Source organism: Stegastes partitus, unplaced genomic scaffold, assembly GCF_000690725.1.
Source record: "Stegastes partitus isolate 25-593 unplaced genomic scaffold, Stegastes_partitus-1.0.2 Scaffold321, whole genome shotgun sequence".
Taxonomy (NCBI): domain Eukaryota; kingdom Metazoa; phylum Chordata; class Actinopteri; family Pomacentridae; genus Stegastes; species Stegastes partitus.
In genome coordinates, this window is record NW_007578052.1 from 175031 (window position 1) to 196281 (window position 21251).

At 41.1% G+C, this 21251-nt stretch overlaps 1 protein-coding gene across 1 annotated transcript; it reads right to left on the reverse strand.

Moving 5' to 3' along the window:
- Positions 1-792: 792 nt before the first annotated feature.
- Positions 793-17415, reverse strand: LOC103358613 (neuronal acetylcholine receptor subunit beta-2-like). The gene is made up of 6 exons (XM_008283642.1): positions 17364-17415; positions 7988-8133; positions 7798-7842; positions 7341-7450; positions 1909-2884; positions 793-948 (listed from the first exon to the last, which is right to left on the reverse strand). Exons 1-6 carry the CDS (start codon positions 17413-17415, stop codon positions 793-795), a joined length of 1485 nt encoding a protein of 494 aa, XP_008281864.1.
- Positions 17416-21251: the final 3836 nt, after the last annotated feature.

Sequence of the window (21251 nt, forward strand, 5' to 3'; positions counted from 1 at the left end):
AGACTCTCTCTGAATGTGGTCTGAGTGTTTGGATCTCAATGTGTCCTCAAAGGATCTTGGGTGCATTTACATCTGTGCTTAGAGGTGCCCACTTGTGATAGGATCCCCTCAAGATACACGTTAACCTAAAGTGTGAATGGAGCCACTGAGATACGATGATAGAAAAGAGCAAAACCAAGCTCATTCTAAACAAGAAAAAAAAATGTCCTGAGTTGCTGTTGGCCGGGTAAACCTTAGTGAACAGTGATAAGGGTCAGTATGTTTTCAGTTCTGAGCATTTCAGGTAAAGCTGTTAAAAAGCTGCTACGTGTCAGTCCTTGGAGAGCTGTATCTGTGCTGATTCCCAAGTCAGAGCGTCATGGCTGAAAGGTGGCGTCACCTCACATTTAAAAATAAAAAATACTTCTGATCAGTTAAACGTTGGATCTTGCATATTTGACCGTTCTTTCCTTTGATTATGGCACCAAAATATGACAGTAGTTGATTTACTGGTTCTGTATTTCTCTGCCAAATAAACGGCTAACATGGCGGCTTCAGGTTTACTAAAAGAAAAAGCTCCCGGTCCAGATGACAAGCGGAGCAGAGGATGGTGGGAGACTAAGGTGGGAGGAAGATGGAGGAGAGGCAGGTGATGGATGAGGGCTAAAGTGCATCGTTATGAGTTCCCAGTCAGGAAGCGGTGAGAGGCGGAAGTGTGAGTTCATGTGTTAAAATGTTACCAGAGCTCTGTTTCTGGGAGGATTAAAAGTTTGTTTCTGGGTCATGTTGTGATCAAAGTTCAGGCTTCAGATTTCAGTTATGCTCCACGTCATCTACAATGGGAGTGTTGTAACTTTGGAACAGAGGCTGCATGAAGAGGCCCAGTGTCCCGACCACACAAACACACACAAAGATCCACAGGAAGAGACGGTCGATCACCATGGCCACGTATTTCCAGTCCTCGATGATCTGCAGAGAGGAAGAGAAGTTAGATGTTAAATGCTGCCACTGTGTGGTTCTTAGTGCAGAACCAAAGAGAGCTGACATCATTTATTTTATTTAACTTACACTTGATTAAATTTGATCTAATCATTTGTTTTTCTATGTTCATGTTTGAATCGGGTAATTATTTATGTTGGCTAAAACAACAGTGACATTTTTATGAAAATTTGAAGTACAAATTAACTAATCACTTGTGTAATAAATCTGGCATCAAATCACAAAAAAACATAATTCTCAAAGAAATATGCACAAACAAACAAAAGACCAGATTACAAATAGAAAATCATCACATTATATTTAGTACAAACAGTTGCAGCAAATAAGTACGGCCCATAAAATCTGCTTTTAAAGATTTAATCCATTGTTCAGATTGTGTCCTTGCGGTCATAAATAGGGAATGTTTTTCCAGTATTTTCAGTTTGTTAATAGAATAATTTCCCTAAGACTCAAACAGCAACATTTGGTGCTTTGAGGTGAATGCTAATGTTAGTTGATGTTTAACAACATAGCATGTAATATTTGCTAGTTAGCAATTATTATTATATGTTTTAAGTGTTTTATTAGGTCATGAAACAAAGTACTTAGAAAACTGGCCATGGGATTATCAGACTGAGCAGAAGTCTGTCGCTGTCTTTCCCTGTCTGTACAAAATGTCATGTCAGTCCTTTCAACATTTGCAGAGATTATTCAGTCAGAACCAAAGTGTTGAACTGACTAACAGACCAACTTTGCCTTTCATACAGCCACATGACTAGCATGCCAAAAAGCCTGTTTTTGAGACTACCATGCTGCCACAAATATAAAGATCTTTGAAAATTTTAAAACAGCTTACATGAGAATGAAAAAAATGTAACAGGTGGAAAACAAACAGGTGGATTTTATATCATGACATACATGCATTTGCAGATACTCTCTCCAAATACGTACCCCCTCATCATCATCCTCAGTCTTCATCTTGTCAGCGATGTAGCGCACCCCATCCACTGCATCCTCCACATCAATGTTGTACTTGAGCGTCATCCTCCTCCTGAACTCCGTGTTCTCGGACAAGTTCTTCCAGCCGTAGCGTTTGGCTGAGTCCTCATTGATGAAGTAGGACGAGGAAGAATCTGCCATTCCTGCAGAGCTTCCAGCCCCGCCGTCTGCTCCACACAGCTTCTGGCTTTGCTTCTGGTGTTTTTTCCGGAACCGCTCACGAATGTTGGACCTACCAGGTCTCCGCATGAAGAGGAAAGAGGGGAGCCGGTACAGGAAGACTCGCTTGACCCAAGGAGGCATGGTGTGTGTGCTGGGGGACCGATGGTGCACGTTGAGCACGCAAACGCTGGTGACGATGGAGAAGGTGACCAGCACCATCGTAAACATTAGGTACTTCCCAATCAGAGGCACTGCTAGAGACGTGGGTGGCACAATCTTTGAGATAAGGAGTAAAAACACAGTCAGGGCCAGGAGCACTGAGATACAAAGAGTCATCTTCTCACCACAGTCTGATGGAAGGTAGAAGACCAGAATAGCTAAAGACGTGATCAGGATGCAGGGAATGATCAGATTGATGGTGTAGAACAGAGGTTTCCTCTTGATTATAAAGTCATAGGTGATATCCAGGTATCGGATATCATTAGGGTCTTCATTCTTGCGTCCAGGCAGTGAAACAATATCCCACTCGCCGCTGGGTTTGAAGTCATCACGTGAGGCATAGTCACTGAGGAGGATGAGATCGATCTCTGTGTGGTCATAGGTCCACGAGCGAAACTTGAGGGTGCAGTTCTGCTGGTCAAAGGGGAAATCGCGGACTTCGATTTTGCAGGCCGACTTGTAGATAGCTGGTGGGAGCCAGGCCACTTCACCGTTGTTGGAGACCACCGCGTTGGAGTAGAATGAGACTTCATAGGTCCCATCAGCACTGAGGAAAAGGGAGGAGATCAAAAAGATTTAGAAAGTAAAGTTAAGCACATCCACCACATCTGTACATGATGTAGATAAATAAGTTTTTTTTTTTTTTTTAAATTAAAACAGAGCAGAATAGAGTAAAACTACTGCAAACTGTGCTTCAAACATCCTTTGAGGATGCCCAGTGGATAACCTTACAAAGGTATTCAAGTAATATCCATCTTGGTGGACACCCTGAGGCAGGAACAGAATACACTGGAGGGATTATACAGTATATCCTATGTAGCCTGGGAACACTTTGGGTTCCCCCAAGGGCAGCTGAAGGAAACGTCTAATCAAAGAAATCTGATTAATTGTCATAGCTTGCTACCACCACAACCTACATTAATGTCAGAAAATCAATAGATAGAAGCTTCAGAGGACACTTGGAGTAATACATATCTGTGGTTCACACAGAGACGCGTACGTCAGTAATTGACAATATGTATTCATAGAGGTAGATTTGATGGGAAATGATGTAACGTTTGAAGAGGTTTTCAAAGAACCAGAGTAACAATGAGGATTCCTCTGAGAGAGTTTAACAGGTGGTGTTGAAATGAGACAAGGCCACATTCAGACAGACAACACAGCGTGAGCTAATGCTCTGTGGATGCAACAGGGAGCGCCGACTCAGAAAGCTGTGGCTAAAATACACAGCGTCCAGCAGTAAAACAGTTTGAAATCATTCTATTGTTTTCCTCTTTTTTTTTTTGGTGCAATGTTGCTTCATTTAACAGAACAGTGCATTGCCCAATTAAACACATGCAAACCCACAATTCAGCTTGTACACTCATGATGCATTTAATTTGTTTACCTGGTGATCATCACAACAAACATGAAACGATTGCTGCCTTAATGAAACAACACCTGTGTGCATCACCTCATCCACCTGCGTGGGTCTGTTTTCAGGGTGACGAACTGGGCCAAGTGTCAGGTTTAGTGGCCACATCACACATTACTTGTTACTTCATCTAAAGTATAAATGAGGCAGCTAACGAACATTGTGTTTTATTATGATGTTCACTGGTAGTTTTTTTCCGCACCTTCAACTGTACTTAATGATAATCACTGTGCTGCATGTCACTGATTAAAATCTGCCTTCATTTGTTGGATTCATGTTAGACTTGTGGTGTCTCATCTTCTGAGCACCGTTAGAAGTGGACAGGATCAGTGTTGTAGCATTGTTATGAAGAGACAACAGCAAGTTAATTAGCAGTTCAAGCTGACTGCATGTCGAGAAAATGATTTCATGACTGTCACCACGCATCTGCACAGGTGACACATGTCACAGTTTGAATTCAGAGAGATGTGTTCAACGTCTCAGGAGAGGACCTCGGCCTGGGACTCATGTCAGCAACAAGGCAACAACTGCCCCCCGGAGCTGCAAATCTGCTGAGACTGACTTTATTTCTTCATCTCACCAAGGCTGCATGTGATGCATTATAAATAAGTGGCCTATCAATTATAAAGTAGGTCAGGAATCCAACCATCACACTTGGTCTCTAATGGTTTGGGGCTGCTGATGTGTATGCAGACAAATTAAAAATGCAGAGGCCCCACCTGCTCACTGTGACCTCTGCTCTCGCCAGACGTCAACCTGAAGTCACAAAGTAATGCTGATCATCGCCTATCATTTTGCCTCTTGAGCCAGTGTGCTCTTTACGTCGACTTTAGCTGACCGGCAATCTGTGTTGGTAAAAGTTTAATGCCTACAAGCCCTGTAAACGGTGCAGTGACTGCTGACCAAAACACCAAAGTCTGTTAGACTATCTCATTCTCACTTATAAAAGTCTGTTTTCTTTTCTTTTTGCCCTGGATGCAGCAGCTGAGAAAACAGTTACGTTCAGGTTCCACTTTTTCTTTTGGGGTTTCTCATCCATATTGGCCTAAACTCTGACATGCAAAGTTCATTCTTAAAACACCATCTGCTGATGAAAATCATGACTGAAAGCTCTAAAGCAGCTGCCAAAGGGATCTTGTAGCTAAAACCTGATTCGGTATGACAAGAGGCTGCTCTGACTTGGACCATTTCATAAGTTCAGGTGCAACTTAAATAAGATAAACCTCATCAGGGAGAAAGAGGGAAAAAAAGCAGCAGCTTGCATCTCATCTCTCATTATCACCTCTGAGACGCCCTTGAGGAAGCGCCCCAGACCCCAACTGCTCAGCGGGCAGCAGATCAGGCTGTGGTTGTAGCGAGCAGCTTTAGATATGAATGTGTGTCGCTGTGTTTATGTTGTCAGGGTGTTAATGTAAAAGGCAGCTTGACTCTGGATTTGGCGTAGATACATCAAAATTAAAAGTAATTTCAAATTTAAAAAAACATGCAACACAACTGCAAAATTCTGATGTTAGATGTGCATCACCACACAAAATGAAATCAAAACTAAACTCTTGCTTAAATGTATTTGCAACTGTTAGGCAACACAACTGAGCAAGGACTCCTGGATGTAATACAATTTTCACGATGAAACTTAAGAGTTAATGCTGTACAAGAAACTGGCAGATGGAAAGGAGACGCAGGTGTTGATCTCTGTGGGTGACAGATGAGGTGAGGTCCAGGAGCCTTCGTGCCTGTCAGCTAACACTCCAGTGAATAGAGGCGACGGGGCTAATTTCTTTTGAACTTTTTACAGTACGGACATTCTGGCGTATTGATTTTCCCCTGCAGTCATGTCATACAGCTCCAAGATGATTTTTCTGATCTGCACACTCACGGGAATATTTTGTGCTATACTGCTCAATCTGCAAAAACACACAGTAATGTACAGTGATGTCTCTTGCCATGATGTGATTCTGCATGCAGATCCAGCTCCGAAGTCTCAAACACAGAAGGACAGTATACGAATGAATCGTAAACGTTGTCAGTCTGTGTGTGTTTTTCAGTCTGTACATGTCACGTGCTCAGTTAAGATTGCAGCAGTCGAAAAATGACCACATAAGAAATCAATCTAATCACAGCTGATGTTGACTTGAAGCCTAATTTTGTTTAAATTACTGCAAACTGAAATGAAGATGACATGTACAAACAAGAAAAAAAAAAAAGTTTCTTCTGAAGTTTTGGCAGACACATTGCAGTTGATACTATGAGTTTTTCTTCAAGAGGAGTTGTCAATCAGTATTTTCATTTTCAAGTCAGTTAATGAGGGCACTAATAGTCAAAGTTGAACAAATGCACCAAAAGTGGCGACCTGTGAGATTAACAATTAAAAGAAACCATCCATCCATCCATTATCTATACACCGCTTAATCCTCACTAGGGTCGCGGGAGGGCTGGAGTCTATCCCAGCTGACTTAGGGCGAAGGCAGGGGACACCCTGGACAGGTCACCAGTCCCCCCGCGACCCTAGTGAGGATTAAGCGGTGTATAGATAATGGATGGATGGATCATTTTTAGGTATTGGACTGTACTTGATTATTGACTTCATGCTACTTCATAATTACATTTGAGCACATTTCAGAGTAAAATATTATACTTTCTTTTCCACTACATTTATTGAACAGCTTTCGTTTAATTTTGGCATGAAGATTTTACACAGTGAATAAAATAAGCATTTGGAATAAAACATCTTGTCAAAGTGTGAAGCAGTGGTTTCCATCAAATAGTGATTTTGACTTCAAACTTCTGACATGGTTTCATTTACACAAATACTTACATATTGTAATTTCTCAGAAAACATCAAAGATGTCCAAAAACTTAAAACTTTTTTCTGGATCAAATCCTTTGTTTTTCTTTCCTCTCCTATTAATCATTTCTGTCCTCCTCAGTGTCTCTGTCTATAAAACTGTATATAAAGAAGTTCAAACTGGCTCCACCTGCAGCAGCTATGACATTGTAATGCTACTAACAAAGTGAGGCTTCATTATTACTCATCTAATGATGTCAAATATAATAATGCATCACTCAAAGGGACCAAACCAGTACTTTTACTTTAGCACATTGACTACATTTTGCTGCTAATACTGTCATTTTACTAAGGTTGGATTGTTCATGCATTACTTGTAATGAAATATATTTACATTACTGTGTTAGTACTTTTGCTGAAGGGTATGAATAGTCATGTTTTACATTGTGTCTCTATTAACTCTGTTTTCTTTATCTGTCTGGTAGACTTTTTTAACTCAATCCTGCTTTCTGTGCAGGCTTTGTAATCTCTCAAACCTTAAAAGATCAGTCATTATCCGGAGACTGTCTGCAGACACTCCAGACGGTGTTAACAAAACATTTTTGGTTGTATCCATTATCCCAAAAGGTGACAGGTGGGATAAAAAGGGAGCGATAAGAGGATAGATTCAATAAGAGGATAGAATGACAAACCTTTTAGGAAAATGGGGTTTTTGAAACTATTGCAGTGAAGTTGTTCTGAATTTCATCAGTTTAACACACACACACACACACACTCATTGTGTTTATCACAAAGCAGACATACTTGTTATAGAGGACGATGTCTGGCAGCCAGATGTGTTGTGTCGGGAGTCGGATTTTCTTGATTCCCTCATACTGTTCAGGATCCCACATTAATCTGTAGTCGTTCCACACCTGAGACAGAGGCATGCAACCAAATAACATCACACACACAAAAATACAGGTTCAAAATAAAATACTTACATTCAGAATCCATGTATAAAATTGCTGGCTCAGGCATAATAACACCAACACTGGTTTTGCATTTTAAACACATTGAAGTCTTTCCCTCGCCAGTGAATGGCACAGTATTGTTCAAACTGCTGCTGCACCACTACAAACCTAAACATGTGACTTTATGTTTGCATGCGGCAGTGATTAATACAACTCAGCCACTCAGAGGCAGTGTTTTCACATCATGGCCAGACCTTCACACACAGATTCACACAGAATAAATGACAAGAGGATGCTTGTGGACAAACCTGAGAGAGCCAACAGTTGGTGGTCATGATCTGCTCTCTCTCATTCTGAAATACAGACAGTTAAGGCAGTTTCATTAGATAGAAAAACCACATATGCTGTTTTGCATCCACAATTGCGACATATGTGGTTTTGGATTAGTGTGTGTGTGTGTAGGTGTGTGTGTGTGTGTGTGTGTGTGTGTGTCCTCACCACATTGATCAGCTGAGCTAGAGACACCTGGATGTAAATGGTGACCTGCTGGCTGTTGTTGACGGCCGGTCTGATCAGCTTGTTGTAGCGCTCCGGTGACAACAGGTGACTCACTAGCCGCTCCTCCACCTCCGCACACAAGGCAGCTGCACACACACAGTAAAAAAACATACACAGTTTTCAACAAACTACACTGTTCTCTGCATCAGAACCTGTATTATGTAACATCGTGGCTGTGGTCAAGTGAGATGAGATGTGAATATGTTCCAATCACATAAAAGCTCAAGTCAGCTTTTAGTTTTCAGAGTGTCACTCTAATACTATTTTTAGTCCCTCCTGGCTGAACACTGTCTACTGACATATTGTCGCATTCATGTTATTATTGTGCATTTTGGGGCCTTGAAATCCATTCAAGGCAGCCTTGGAGATGTAATTCTGGGTCAGAGGCTTTGGGAATTTCAGACAGCTGTGATGTCTCAGACAAGTGTCAGTATGATCCAATATTAACACTGGTTCTTTTTATTAATAATTCTGCTAAGTATATGCACTTTGTCATCTGGTTTCACTTTCTCTTTTTACAGATCTAATAAATATATTCATATTATATTATTTTTAAATGCTGTGTTTAATATTGTGTGTCTTTAATGCAGAATAATACAGTTAGAATGCCATAAAAAAGACAAAACAAAGGTTCGATTTCTCTCTTTATTTTCCAAAAATGTAAAAACCTGGAATCAACATGTAACACATTTTTCCAAACACAAACAAGTGTTACCAATAATGGAAAAAAATGTTGACTCTAAATACTATAGATACTTTGCTTTTTCAACTTTTAATTTCTTTATATACTTCTCTCATGTCTGCTCTGTGTACATCAGCCTGCAGTTCAGCCGATTAAACCAAAAAGTCCCTGAACTTTCGTCAGGTAACTGCTGGTTGTAGCTGAGTCACTAATAGCTGCCCTGCAGAATGTTTTGTTTTTTTACAAAATGTGTTCAGTGGAAACAATTAGTTTTTGATGGATTTCTAAATGAATAATGTAGACATGTTTTTTTTTTTGGATGAAATGTCAAGATTTTGAGCTTAGATTTGGTTGTGATTTTATTATTTTTGAAAGAAGAACACATCAAAGATTATCAGTTCCATGACCATCAGAAAATTTAAAATCCAGTTATTCTGTTTTTATAGTTTCTGGCTGATAAATGGTGTCACTTTGATGATTTTTAGCACATAACAGTCCCGTCAAACCCTCAGGTAGGTGTTGGGCCTCAGAGAGTTAAATGGGTACCAATGATTATACTTGATATTAAACTCTGACAACAAATTAGTTATAATTTTAATCACCGTAGCAGAACTAGGATTTTGTTGTTCCATATTTCTTCTGCAAACTGTCAAAGCTCCTCCAACTTGTTCTATTACATAAGGCTAAAATATCTTCTGGTTATTATATAATCTCATTCTGTTGGACGCCTTTCCAAAAATGTCAAACTACAGCCTCCACAACTGCCTCAAAAAAATCCTGACATTCCTAATTTCATCATCTCAGTGGAGTGAGTGTTGGGAGGATGCACTCCTGTCAGGCTTACGCAGGAAGTTTAGGATTTCTCACCTTAAATAATGTCTCGTTTCGATAAGATAAACTGGGGTGACCTAACAGAGATCTCCACATGTTAGGTGAGTGTAAGTCTGTTTATAAACCATGAATTTAGTGCAACCTTGAATTGAACTTTACAGCTGCACGCTCTGATGGTATAAATCATACCTTTTGCTCTTAAAGGTTAAAGTGACTCTGACGTAAATCGCATGAATGGATGATGACTAATACACCGCTGAAAAAAACAGTCAGGTGTTGTTCAGCAGTTCATTCTATGACCTTATATTGTGTCATCTTCTTATGACCTTATTGTGAGCATTGCATTGTGGTTTGGTGTCTGTAAAAAAAAAAGAAATAAAATCAAAGCTCTCGAAAACATTACATAAAACCTGAGAAAAATCTGCATCTTAGTCAGCGTGCTGATCACTGCTGACTTACTCCTGATTCCCGTTTTAGCTGAATGGGATCAAAATGACAAAACATACACTAAACAGAAGCACACAACCACACACACATAGACACACACACGTGCCCAGAGCTCTAGTTGGTGAAGCGATGTTTAAATCTCGTGCTGTGAGGTCTCACCAATTAGGTGCTGTAGTGATGCAGCATGCCGATGTAATGAGTGTGTAATGAGAGCAATGAGAGTAATGTATGTGTGTGTGTGTGTGTGTGATGGGCTATTCATGCCTCTATACCCACAAACAGATCAGACGTAATGTTGCGTTTAGTGACAGTCCAACAGACATAAACACACACACACACACACACACACACACATGCTCTATACCTACGTTCCTCCTAACATATTATAATACACACCGCGTGCTGCATATTGCATGTTAACATTACATGCAATATGCACTTGATACGACAATTATAAGTCACATTTTAACAGAAATGCGTTCAGTGACACAGTGAGCCACCGCAGGGCTGATTTCAACCATGTAATCTACACAGAACGATGTCTGACTGGGTCACGGGGCTTCAATGACAGTGAGTGGTTTAAACACTGACCCTGCCAGACTTCAATACATTTTAAATGCATTTTTAAAAACCTGATTGTCCAGCTTTTTTTGTTTTTCACAGACTAAAACTCTCACTTAACTGACTGTGAAGCTTTAACCAAGGCTCTCCACAACCTGTTTGCTTACTGACATGATACATATTCAGAGATGTGATTATTCAGAGGGAATTATCATTACCAAGATGTCCTGCATTATGTTTGGCTACCATCTATTCTCTTCCCTCCAGATTTGTCTCGTACCTGTTTCCTCCATTTTTTTTCTTGTCTGTTTTGATGTTGTTTTATTTCTGGGAGGGTTTTGTGACAGCTTTCTTTGTGCTTCATAAATAACTTTTCCTGACATGACTGTTGGCTATTGCTTCCCTTCTTACAAGAAAGTACAAACTGAGTAGGGGAGGGGGAGGCAAAGAAAGATAAGAGAGCAGCGCATTACGTAAGAGGTCGATACTGTGTAAATCGCAGCTGAAAGCACTGTAATTCTCCATCTTTAAAAAGTATGTTACTCAAAGCCTGATAATTAAAATGACTCTTAATCTCCTGATTATTGTAACTTTAACAAAGAACCAGAAAGCCAGATAACAACCCTGTCTCAAAAAAATTCTATACAACACACAAGTATATAACTAAATTGCATGCTTATGTATGTTTTAAAATCAATGCATTTTTCCCCAAGAGCTAAGAAAAAAAGGATTTTCACCCAAGATACAGAGGTTTGTGTCATATGCAGGACACTCTTAGACATGAGGTTTGTTTACTTTCATTATTCACTTGCTGTTTAGTTAGGTTTGAGCCCCTAATCTGCTTGGTTTAAGGAAAATATCCTACTCTGGGTTAAAATAGATCCTTTTACAGTGTAAATTACACGTTAGTAGCTTGATTGGGTTCAAGCACTAAAACTATCAAGTAAGACTTAGTAAAATATCTTGATTTGGGTTAAAATACATCCATTCACAATATGTTTGAAGTAGAGATGCACGATATATCGACGACCACATCAGTATCGGCCGATATTAGTGTTTTTTCCGATGTATCGGTATCAGTCCGATGAACAAATTTAGCCGATGTGAAAAACCGATGATTGTCTAACATTAGCGCCTTCGTCTCTACATTTGATATTGCTGCTATGTTTTTACTTAAATGGTTCAGGACTTGAACGTTAAATATGTTTAAATTTGTTTTACTTTTGTTACATAATAAATAAGACTATGCTGTCTAATTTAGTATGGGCTTCTTTTGAACAGTTTTCATGTTCTCACAGAGCTTACTTGTACTAATTTTTTGTTGTGAACAAATTTTGGTTATCGACATCGGTAATATCGGTTATCAGCGATATCAGAAATCTTAATATTGGTATTGGCCAGAAATTTTAATATCGTGCATCACTAGTTTGAAGCTTCTCCTCCATGTACTGGGTTACCAGGGTGACCAGTCCAAGTAGAAAAGCAATAAAATGCCAAAGACATGTTGATTATAAATGCATTTATAACATACAAATGCAGTCTGAGAAAAATAGTTGTGTTTTTTTTTTTACTCAAAATGTAAATGAGAATGCAGTTTAGTTGCATGTAATTCTTGTGAAAAAGGGTTGTTTTCTGCCTCTCTGGTGTTTTGTTCATGTTAAGATAATCAAGAGATTAGGACCCAGCTTAATTTTCCTGCTTTGTCATGCATAATGTAGTTTGTGTTGACTTCCTAAGTGAAGGATGCTGCTGTTGGTCGTCTGTTACGCAGTACGTTTATAGTCGGTCATCCGTGGCTCTGCCAGACCGTGCTGGGTGGAAAGATAATTGGGGTCTGCTTTTGCCAGGTTGCGGTATGTTTACCTTGAACCAACAGGAGGTGATTTGATCTGAAGATGTTAGTAAAAAAAAAAAAAGAACGCTTGCTGACTGAAATACATTGGGGAGCAGCACATTGGGTATGTATGCAGCTTGGCCAGTTCTCTCCATTCTCTAAATGCCATAAATAGGCTGATTTGTAAAGTTTGAACTCATCCTGACCCAGTATACACCTACTATACACCATCTGTGTCCTTGTTTAACATCATTTTCCAGTAGAAGATACTATATATGGTGCACAGTATCTGATCTAGTCGAAGCATTCACAATGAAACAGCTGTGCAAACTCTCCTGCACAGACATCAGCACTATAGTAGAGTCCAAACATCTCAAAGCTGTGCAGTTAGCAGCTTTGGACATCTATATATTGTTTGTTTTGGCACTTGGACATGCACCGAGCTGTCTTATCAATATCCATTCATGAGAACACGTTCTGAGACATGTCAGGATCAAACTGAAAGTAAGAGGCTCTGAGCTTTAAAGACGGGTGCAGGAAGGAGAGGCAGAGTCCGCACTTGGTCACTCCACATTAACCTCCAGCAGGCTCTGATGTGAGGACACGACAGGAGAAGTGTTCAGTGTCTGAGCAGCTATGACATGACACTAAACCCAAAGGGTAAACGTCCTGAGAGATACAAAGCTCCGTCTGCCAAAATAGGAGAGAGAGAGGAGGCAGAGACACACACACACAAATCCACCACAATAAACAAAAGCTTCATCCGAGCGAGACAAAACAATTCCCAGATTAGTATAATTATCTGATGAAATGAAATAGGATCATGTCATATTATGGTGATGATTCAAGGGGAATGACAGACAGTGATTAATACATTTGCTTAATGGGATTACATTGTGGCAGCAATTTATTGTTTATACGCGATAAGAGTGCAAACTGCTACGAAACGGTATGCCGATATCTTTTTCTAATTAAAAGCAACTGATTGTTGTTTTTTTCGGCTTTGTTTGTCCGTCTGCTTTGGTTAATTGGATTAAAACCCTCTAAATAAAACCCCCAGAACACTGACAAGCAGGCGAATGCACACAAAATTGACTTTAAGGAGCCTGATTAGCAGGTTAGCGAGCTATAATTGATACTTATGGAGCTAAAATGACGCAAAAGAGGATCAAAGAAAGAAAATATACTCCAATTAGGCTTTGACTAGAGGGCCACTCTTCCAATTTTACACATCAGGTTAAGGTTGCTCATCATGAGGGCTTGTCGTCAGCTGCATAAAGTCTTTTGTGGCTCAGGTCTTAGATCGTGACCCTGCGTGATCTCAAAACGTGGCTTTTTAGCAGACAGGGAGAGTCAAACAAGGTTGAATTAAGGGGGAGTAGGATCCTGTGTGTTTGGAGGTTGACCCAAGCTCTGCCTCTGCTGCATCTGTTACTGTACAGAAGAGTAATACTAAATCATTTCTTTATTCTCTGTGAACTTTTCAGGAGGTTTGTAGAAGAGAACAGCCAATAATATCTAAAAAGCTTTTCAAACAGTAAAATTAGGATACAAGAGGCTGGAAACAAATTTCAAACACATCTACACTCTTACACATACTATATATGTCGTACACGTGCACAGAAGATGAGTTTCGTGCAAAATTTGAATTGAAAGATAGTTGTGTAGTGACTAAGCAGATATGATTTACATTTTACAAACATGTTTCTATAGTGTTGTGGTTCCTTATGTAGCTGCTCTTCCCCAACTGCTCTCTGACAGATATAAGAGATGTCATATTGCCTTAAAAATGTAAAGGGGACAGTGTAAAAATAAACCCAGCACAAAAAATTAATAAACTGGGAAAGACAATTTACTCCGTGTGACCTGAGAGGAGCACTAAAGCCGGCGGAGGAGCACAGTATGGATTGTATAGAGGGATGTAAGGTGCCGAGGTTTGACAGTAAAATGCTAAAACGGTAGCTGAGGCTAAAATGAGATGTGTATGAGGTTGATGTAAGTAGAGATGGAGCATTAGGGGAGTCTACCAGCAGGTCTCATCACACATGTATGCACACACACACACACACACACACACACTCCTGTCTGCCTCACTGCACTCTCCACACCTCAATAATTCATCGCCGCTAAAATAAAAATGCCATCATCTTACTTGCGCAGAGACTCAAACACAATCAGAGATTATTCTCCGAGTCTTTCTCACCCACATAGAGTCAACACAGCGTCCATCACGACGTAAAGATGGTGCAAAATCAAACAAAAAACAAAAAAAAACCTTTCAGACGTGCTGCTGTGTTTTGAGTGATGCAGATGGATGGATAGACTGTGTCATCACTCAAGAGCACGGAGAGAGATAGAAAAAAAAATACAACAATTCTGCATCCTGTAACTTTCTTTTCAGGGTAGTGAATTATTCAGTGCGTTACCATCTGGGGTGGCCTTTCTGAGGCCAAAACAATTTGGGCTTCAGCTGTCTTTGGCTTTGCTCAGTGCACTGCCCAAAATCAGTCATGCTATAAAAGACAAGCCATGTGCCATTCATATGCATCCACCGCCACGTGGTTCAGAGAAAATTTCTCATTGTGAATCAGCTGCCTGAGAGATTTATAGCTTTTCAGTATCTCGTGGGATTTATGTTAGTTGTTTTGCCCCAAACTTTTCCTCTACACAGACGCTCCTTCTGTCTGCAAGGATAAAAACAACTATTCTCCTAGTATGATTTCATTTTATCTGTCACAACCTCTCCCCCGTGTCTTTCTGTCCCGCTTTGCTCTTTTTCTTCCGAGCAGGAACATGTGCTGATATAGGAAAGAACACAGACAACGGATGCCGGAAAAGATTCTCGGCTCCCTCAGTGACGCTTTTACATGTAACCACTGTTTAGGTTTGCGGCCTCTCGTCCTTGTAAAGCTCATTGATCTCTGCGTTCGTCTGACTGCATCTCTCCTTCAAAGTGCAGCATCCAAACAAGTGTGTCAACACAATGACTAACAGTTTACTATGAAGCAGTGACTCACAGGGCCCTGCTGACCGGGCGCACATCTGCAGTACAAAAAAAAAAAAAAAGCAGTTTATAGAATCACGAGAAACAACAACTTTACAATAACCCCAGGACAAAACTTTGAGTTGCATATTTCTGCCCACCCACATGTAAAGTTTCACCCAGGGGCTACAGAGAAGCAGTCGGGAGGGGGGGAGTTGACTGGGGGTTTCGTGCAACATACTAAATGCAGATAGTGTGTGGCCCTGTCTTGCACTCGGAGGCATTTTACAAGTTAATGAGCAAAACATCTCAGCGGGTAGCCAGAGCACACAGTAGCACGTTTACCACAATACGCAGCTGACACTGAGAGAGAGGCAGAGCACAGGAGACAGATGTAGAACCCAATATGTCAGATGGGCATCGGAGTAGGAGTCTGGAAAAAGATAAAGGCTGAAAATATGGAGTGAGGCAGAAAAAAAAAAAAAGTGGCATGCAGGAACAGACAGTGGACGGCACAGAGAGTGAAAAGGGTAGTGAAGCCAACAGTAGACAGGATGACACGAGGTACAAATATATCCCAACAGAGTGGGCTGAGTTTAGTGCTTTTACAGTCACAGTCAAGCTTTGATAGGAGGGACGAAGCCACAGTCAAACAATGGCGAGTCACAGAAAAGAGACAAAGTTGGCTAATGAACTTTGTGTTTGCACAACGAGCTGATGCTGCTCTCCAATTATCATCCACTTTGTTTTCAGATGTGGTTAAATGAACATTATCATCCATTTAAGCTCATTTCAAGCTTAAAGTTTCTTACAAGTGTAGCTAACTTCAGCTGTTTAGCCATATCTGTTCAGAATCTATCTGCACACAGGATGCCTTTATTCCAGTGAACACCTGCCCACCTAATGGCAGTGACAATGGAATTAAAGAACCAATCAGTGAAATTAAGTCCATTGATTTAGTTGTAGCACCTTGAAACATTCATTTGTGCAGTTAAATAGAATTCAGCTTAAACTAATGGGCTGTTTAGTGCCACTGCGAAGTTGCTCTCCTTCACCATTGTAAATCTTGATCAATCTAATGCTCAGTTTTCTGCAAAGAAAAACCCACGTACCCATCTAAACACACTCATTGAGAGCCAAACACCTGGGCTTTGCCTCGTTTAGTGCTGAGCAGTGAGATCCCATTTCAGCACCTTGGACAGCTCCCGCCTCAATCACAACCACAGGCAGCTGCTCATAAGTTGCTTAATTTGATAGAAAAAACAAGAGACATGACTTGTACTGAACATGGTGTAAAAGAAGTGCAGGGAGTTAAAGGTTTCTCTGTGAGCAAAGAGACCATTTAGATCGCTGCTATGAATATCAAATGGTCCTGGTGCACACTGCAGGCAATAAGACGCAGCGAGGTCCCACAGAATGCCCATCCTGTAGATTAAAAGCCTTAATTGTGTCTGCAGTTAGAGCCACGCTGTGCCACAGTTTAATGAGCCATGAGAAAAGCGTTTGTTGTGTAAATTACAAGCCAGGACAGAAGGGAGAAAGTGCGTAAAAGTAGCGCACCTTTCTCAAATTTCACACCTCATGTCCGTATAAAGCACATTTTTAAGATGGTTCCGTTGGTTTGAGGTGTAAAGAGAAGCAAGTTAGTTAATTGAGGCGTGCAGGAAAAATCACGTGCTGAAGTGTCTGACGCACGGAAACGCCACTACTGATCCCCACCGGCCTGCTTTCCGGTAACACTGTGAGCGAAAAGCGTGGCTTAAACATTTCCTAAATAACAACAACACAGAGAATTGCACCATAACAGTGGCACCTTTGTGTTTAAACAGCAAAACACGTTACTTTCCAGTATTGTTAGACTATTAACATGCATATGGATGTGCCATTTTGCCATGAGCTGCCAAAAACTGTGGTGATTAACGCCCCAAAGTAGAAACCCCCCGTCCCGTTCCAGGAGGATTTAAAAAAGATTACTCACTTGCCACGGTGAGAACCAGGAGAGCCAGAGCTGCTTTCACCGGGGCTGCCATCGCTTCCTCCCCTCCAGTGCGACACAAACACGCTGAAACTTGCAGATGAAGAGTGTTTGTCGCCTTTTCTTCTTGTTTGTAGTAAGTAAAGTGTGAAACAAAAAAGAAAAGAAAAAAAGATGAAAACAGGATGGATTATAGCGGTTTCATTGCGAGGGTTTCCGCCGATGAGAGCCGGTAGCTGAAGCTTGGAGGCATGGAGATGGAGAGGAGCACCGACTGAGCCGTGAGATGAGGAGGCTGGATGCTTTCTGCCAGAGCGCACCGACTCCAGCGCTGCTCCTGGAGCTGTGATTGCGCGCAGCGGAAACCGGCTGCAGAGAACAGAGTCCCCCCTTATTTCTTCTTTAGCGATGCAAACGAGGTTTTCCTGGGGAATATGGGTCAGGAGCTAGTGGGGACACGCCAATCCTGTTATCACCAAAGCGGCCATTCTTAAGATAAAAGATTTAAGCGCCCCGGTCCTCGCGTCGCCCTGCCCGCCCAGTGCGCTCCCCCGCCGGGCATCAGTTTCACTCTCTGCCGTCTTGATCGATACACTTTGACATGTGTGACAACAAACAGGAAGCGATAACAGTTAGAAAACCCCCTGGGACGACATCTAATACCCTGAAGCCACTGAAACCAACCCTTATCTCCTCCAATTAGAGAAGAATCTGTTCAGTGAAATCTGGCTTCAAGTTGATCAAAGCGCACATTGATGAAGCTCAACTTCAAGTGTTTTGCTTGAGCTGCTGCTAAAACATCAAAAAAGAAAAATGTTATCTGACGGAATTTTATAATCGAGAAATTAAAGTCTATAATTCAGAGAGTGAAGCAGGTTCTTGGAAGCAAAAATAAAAGCCTTGTTATCTGCAATGAGCACATTGTAGTCCGGCTGTTTGCTGCATCACTGAGGGTTGGGGTGTGCAGATTGGACATGATGAGGTCATGACATTTTGAAAAAGGAGAAAGAAAACCTTTGGATCCTGACAGGCTGCCATTTGAAATAATAACATTTCAATGTATGTGATATTTAGTCGGTCCCTTTGGGGTTGTTGTCCACTCATTGCCACTGGGAGGTCAAAGGTCACAGTGAGCTGCAGGATGACACAATGAAACTCGGGAAAATGTGTCATGTCATAGAAGGACGGGCCTGTAATCAAGAGGCTGCCACCTGTTTCAAACAAAAGCATCTGAGCTGAGTAGCAGTGACACCCAACACAGCAGGAAAATTGATCACCTAAATCATTCATCACGGTCGGCTCATAAAATCACCCATCAGCATTCATCAAAACACAAAAACGGTAACAACAAAACCCCAATAACTGCTTATTAAATCTGTCTCTGCCAATCAGCAAAAGCCTGCAAGCAGCCAACGCATTTCACCTGTAATCTGTGGCTGATCGACAAAGGGGAAAAAAACATGACAGGCAACACTTTTTACTGCCCATTCATGATGTGTTGAGGCAGCCTGAGCTGGTTGGTCACGGCTCTGGTGTGTGTGAGTGTCAAAATAAGAGTTAGAGTGTTGGAGAGCTGCAGATTCCCTGACACATCGATGCAGTATAACCACCCCTGAGCTCCCTGTGGTGGTGTGAGGAGAGGAGAGGGCAGCAGGAGGGCAGGGCTTTAAATCTGCCTCACAAAATGACTTCGGCTAATTGTTTCACTCCTTAGAAAGACAGAAAGAAGAAGAAAGTGCAAAGAAGAAAGAGTGAGCTGAGATAACACGTTCAGTGTGAAGAAAAAGGTGCATTTTCTTATCAGGAGTTAGATAGGGGAATCAGTAACAGTCTCATGAGTAAAGCAAGAGTCAGCAGCCCATAGATGTAGGTTTTAGGGCCAAAATGTGTTGGGTTCTTGTTTTCCATCAGCTTACATGATGAGGTTGAAACAATTTTGAATACTTGAAGCACTTAAACATTTAAGGTATTAAAGTCCAGGGATTTCTAAATGAATCAAAGTTAATTATCTTGTCATTGATTTGAAAATGTACACTTACAGAAGTAGCTGTAGGTGGCTCATGCAAGGTGGCTCAGTGGTTAGCACTGTTGCCTCGCAGCTAGAAGATCCCCGGTTCGTGTCCCGGTGAGGACACCCGGGATCTTTCTGCGTGGAGTTTGCATGTTCTCCCAGTGCAGCGTGGGTTCTATCTCTGGGTTCTTCTCTGACTTCCTTCCACAAGGTCCAAAAACATGCTGAACATGCGGTTATTTAGTGATTCTTGTGCTTGGTTGTCTGTCTCTAGGTGTAGCCCTGTGATAGACTGGTGACCTGTCCAGGGTGTCCCCTTCGACCTTACACAGCTTGGATAGACTCCAGCTCCCAGCGATCCTAGTGAGGATTAAGTGGTGTATAGATAATGAATGGATGTATTTTCACAAATAGTAATTTTTTTTCCTAACTTGTGACTGTAAAATCACACGGTTTTACTGTATTTAAATCAGCTAAAAATATCATTATTTTTCTGATATTTTCTGTTATTGTCACAGTGTTTTGAACATTATGGCGTTCCACTGTTTCGAGTGTGTTTTTTTCTGGCACCCTTGATGCCTGTTTCTTTGCAGAATGTTTTTTTTTTTACAGCGTGGCATCCATGTCTCATCTAACTGTCGGCAAGAAAGTGAATAAGCATGTAGTCTTTCCCAAAATGTCACAGTGTTCCCTAAGCTTCATAAAGACAAAGGCAGTGTTCCTGAGAGCAAAGAACCTCATTTTTCGACCAAGTGTTGTGTAATATGTGACTCTTCAAGCATGTGCAGTCAAGTGAGGATGCAGAAACGCAGGGTTTTACTTTAACATCAACTTCAGCTTCACTCCTTCCCTCTTACAATAGCTGCATTTTATGGCTCATATTTTTATGAACACTCTCTCCATAAAACAAACCTCTCATCACAGCTCCAAAGTCAACCTAATTGTATTACCGTCCCATCACACCCCATTACAGCCACACTTGAGCAACATGCGAACATCCGCCTCCCAGAGTCCCCACCCGCCTCCCCTAATGAGCATTATCGCTGCATCCTAAAAGCAATGGAGAGGAGCAGAGGGAGGCCAGATTTAATCAGAGCTACTTAGAGCTTGCTGTGGGGTCTGCAGGGGCTCTGAACAGCCACCCAGCAAACACACACCAACACAAGGATAAAATGTTTGTTCCTGTGTTTTGTGCACGCTGTTACCGATATATGAGAGATTGGCAATATCAAATGCATGAGCACACTAATTAACATCACTCATTGCTTCATCCAAGCACTTGTTTGGAATCTCAGATTTAGCACTTGTCCCACTATCAAGCTGCTCAGACTTCTTTTAAAAGCCCATTGTGGTGGTTTTAACCCATTTAGTAGTTTAGTAAACTGAGTGTAATTCACACTAGTCCTGACCATTTTGCAAAGCACAATTAGATTTTTGAAGGATTTGCTACTTTCAAGGCGGCCATTACTTTTCAGTTATTTTTCTATTGAACTGGAAACATCTCACAGAGCTTTTAAAGTTAGTAGCTGTAAGTAAGGTATTAGGTGAAAATGTATTTTGTTAACAGATATATTATATTGTTATTGCATATTGACAGTTGCAAGCAGAGAACATTTTTTAAAACTTCTTAGTCTGAAGCTGACAGCGAAGTTTTGTATGTAAGATGTCATACAACATTGCATTTATGTTATCTCAGAGGGAAAATGCTAAAAATGTCAATTTTTGTATTTGGCAACAAAAACACAACTCGGTAAAAAGCACGGGTGACCAAAGATTTTGAAGGCCCTCATGGTGCTTTGTTCAAGTCCAGTTAGTTAGCATGAGTTAGCTTGTTAATTTAGTGCTAACTTACTTAACTTTGCTTGCTCTCCATCTCCTAT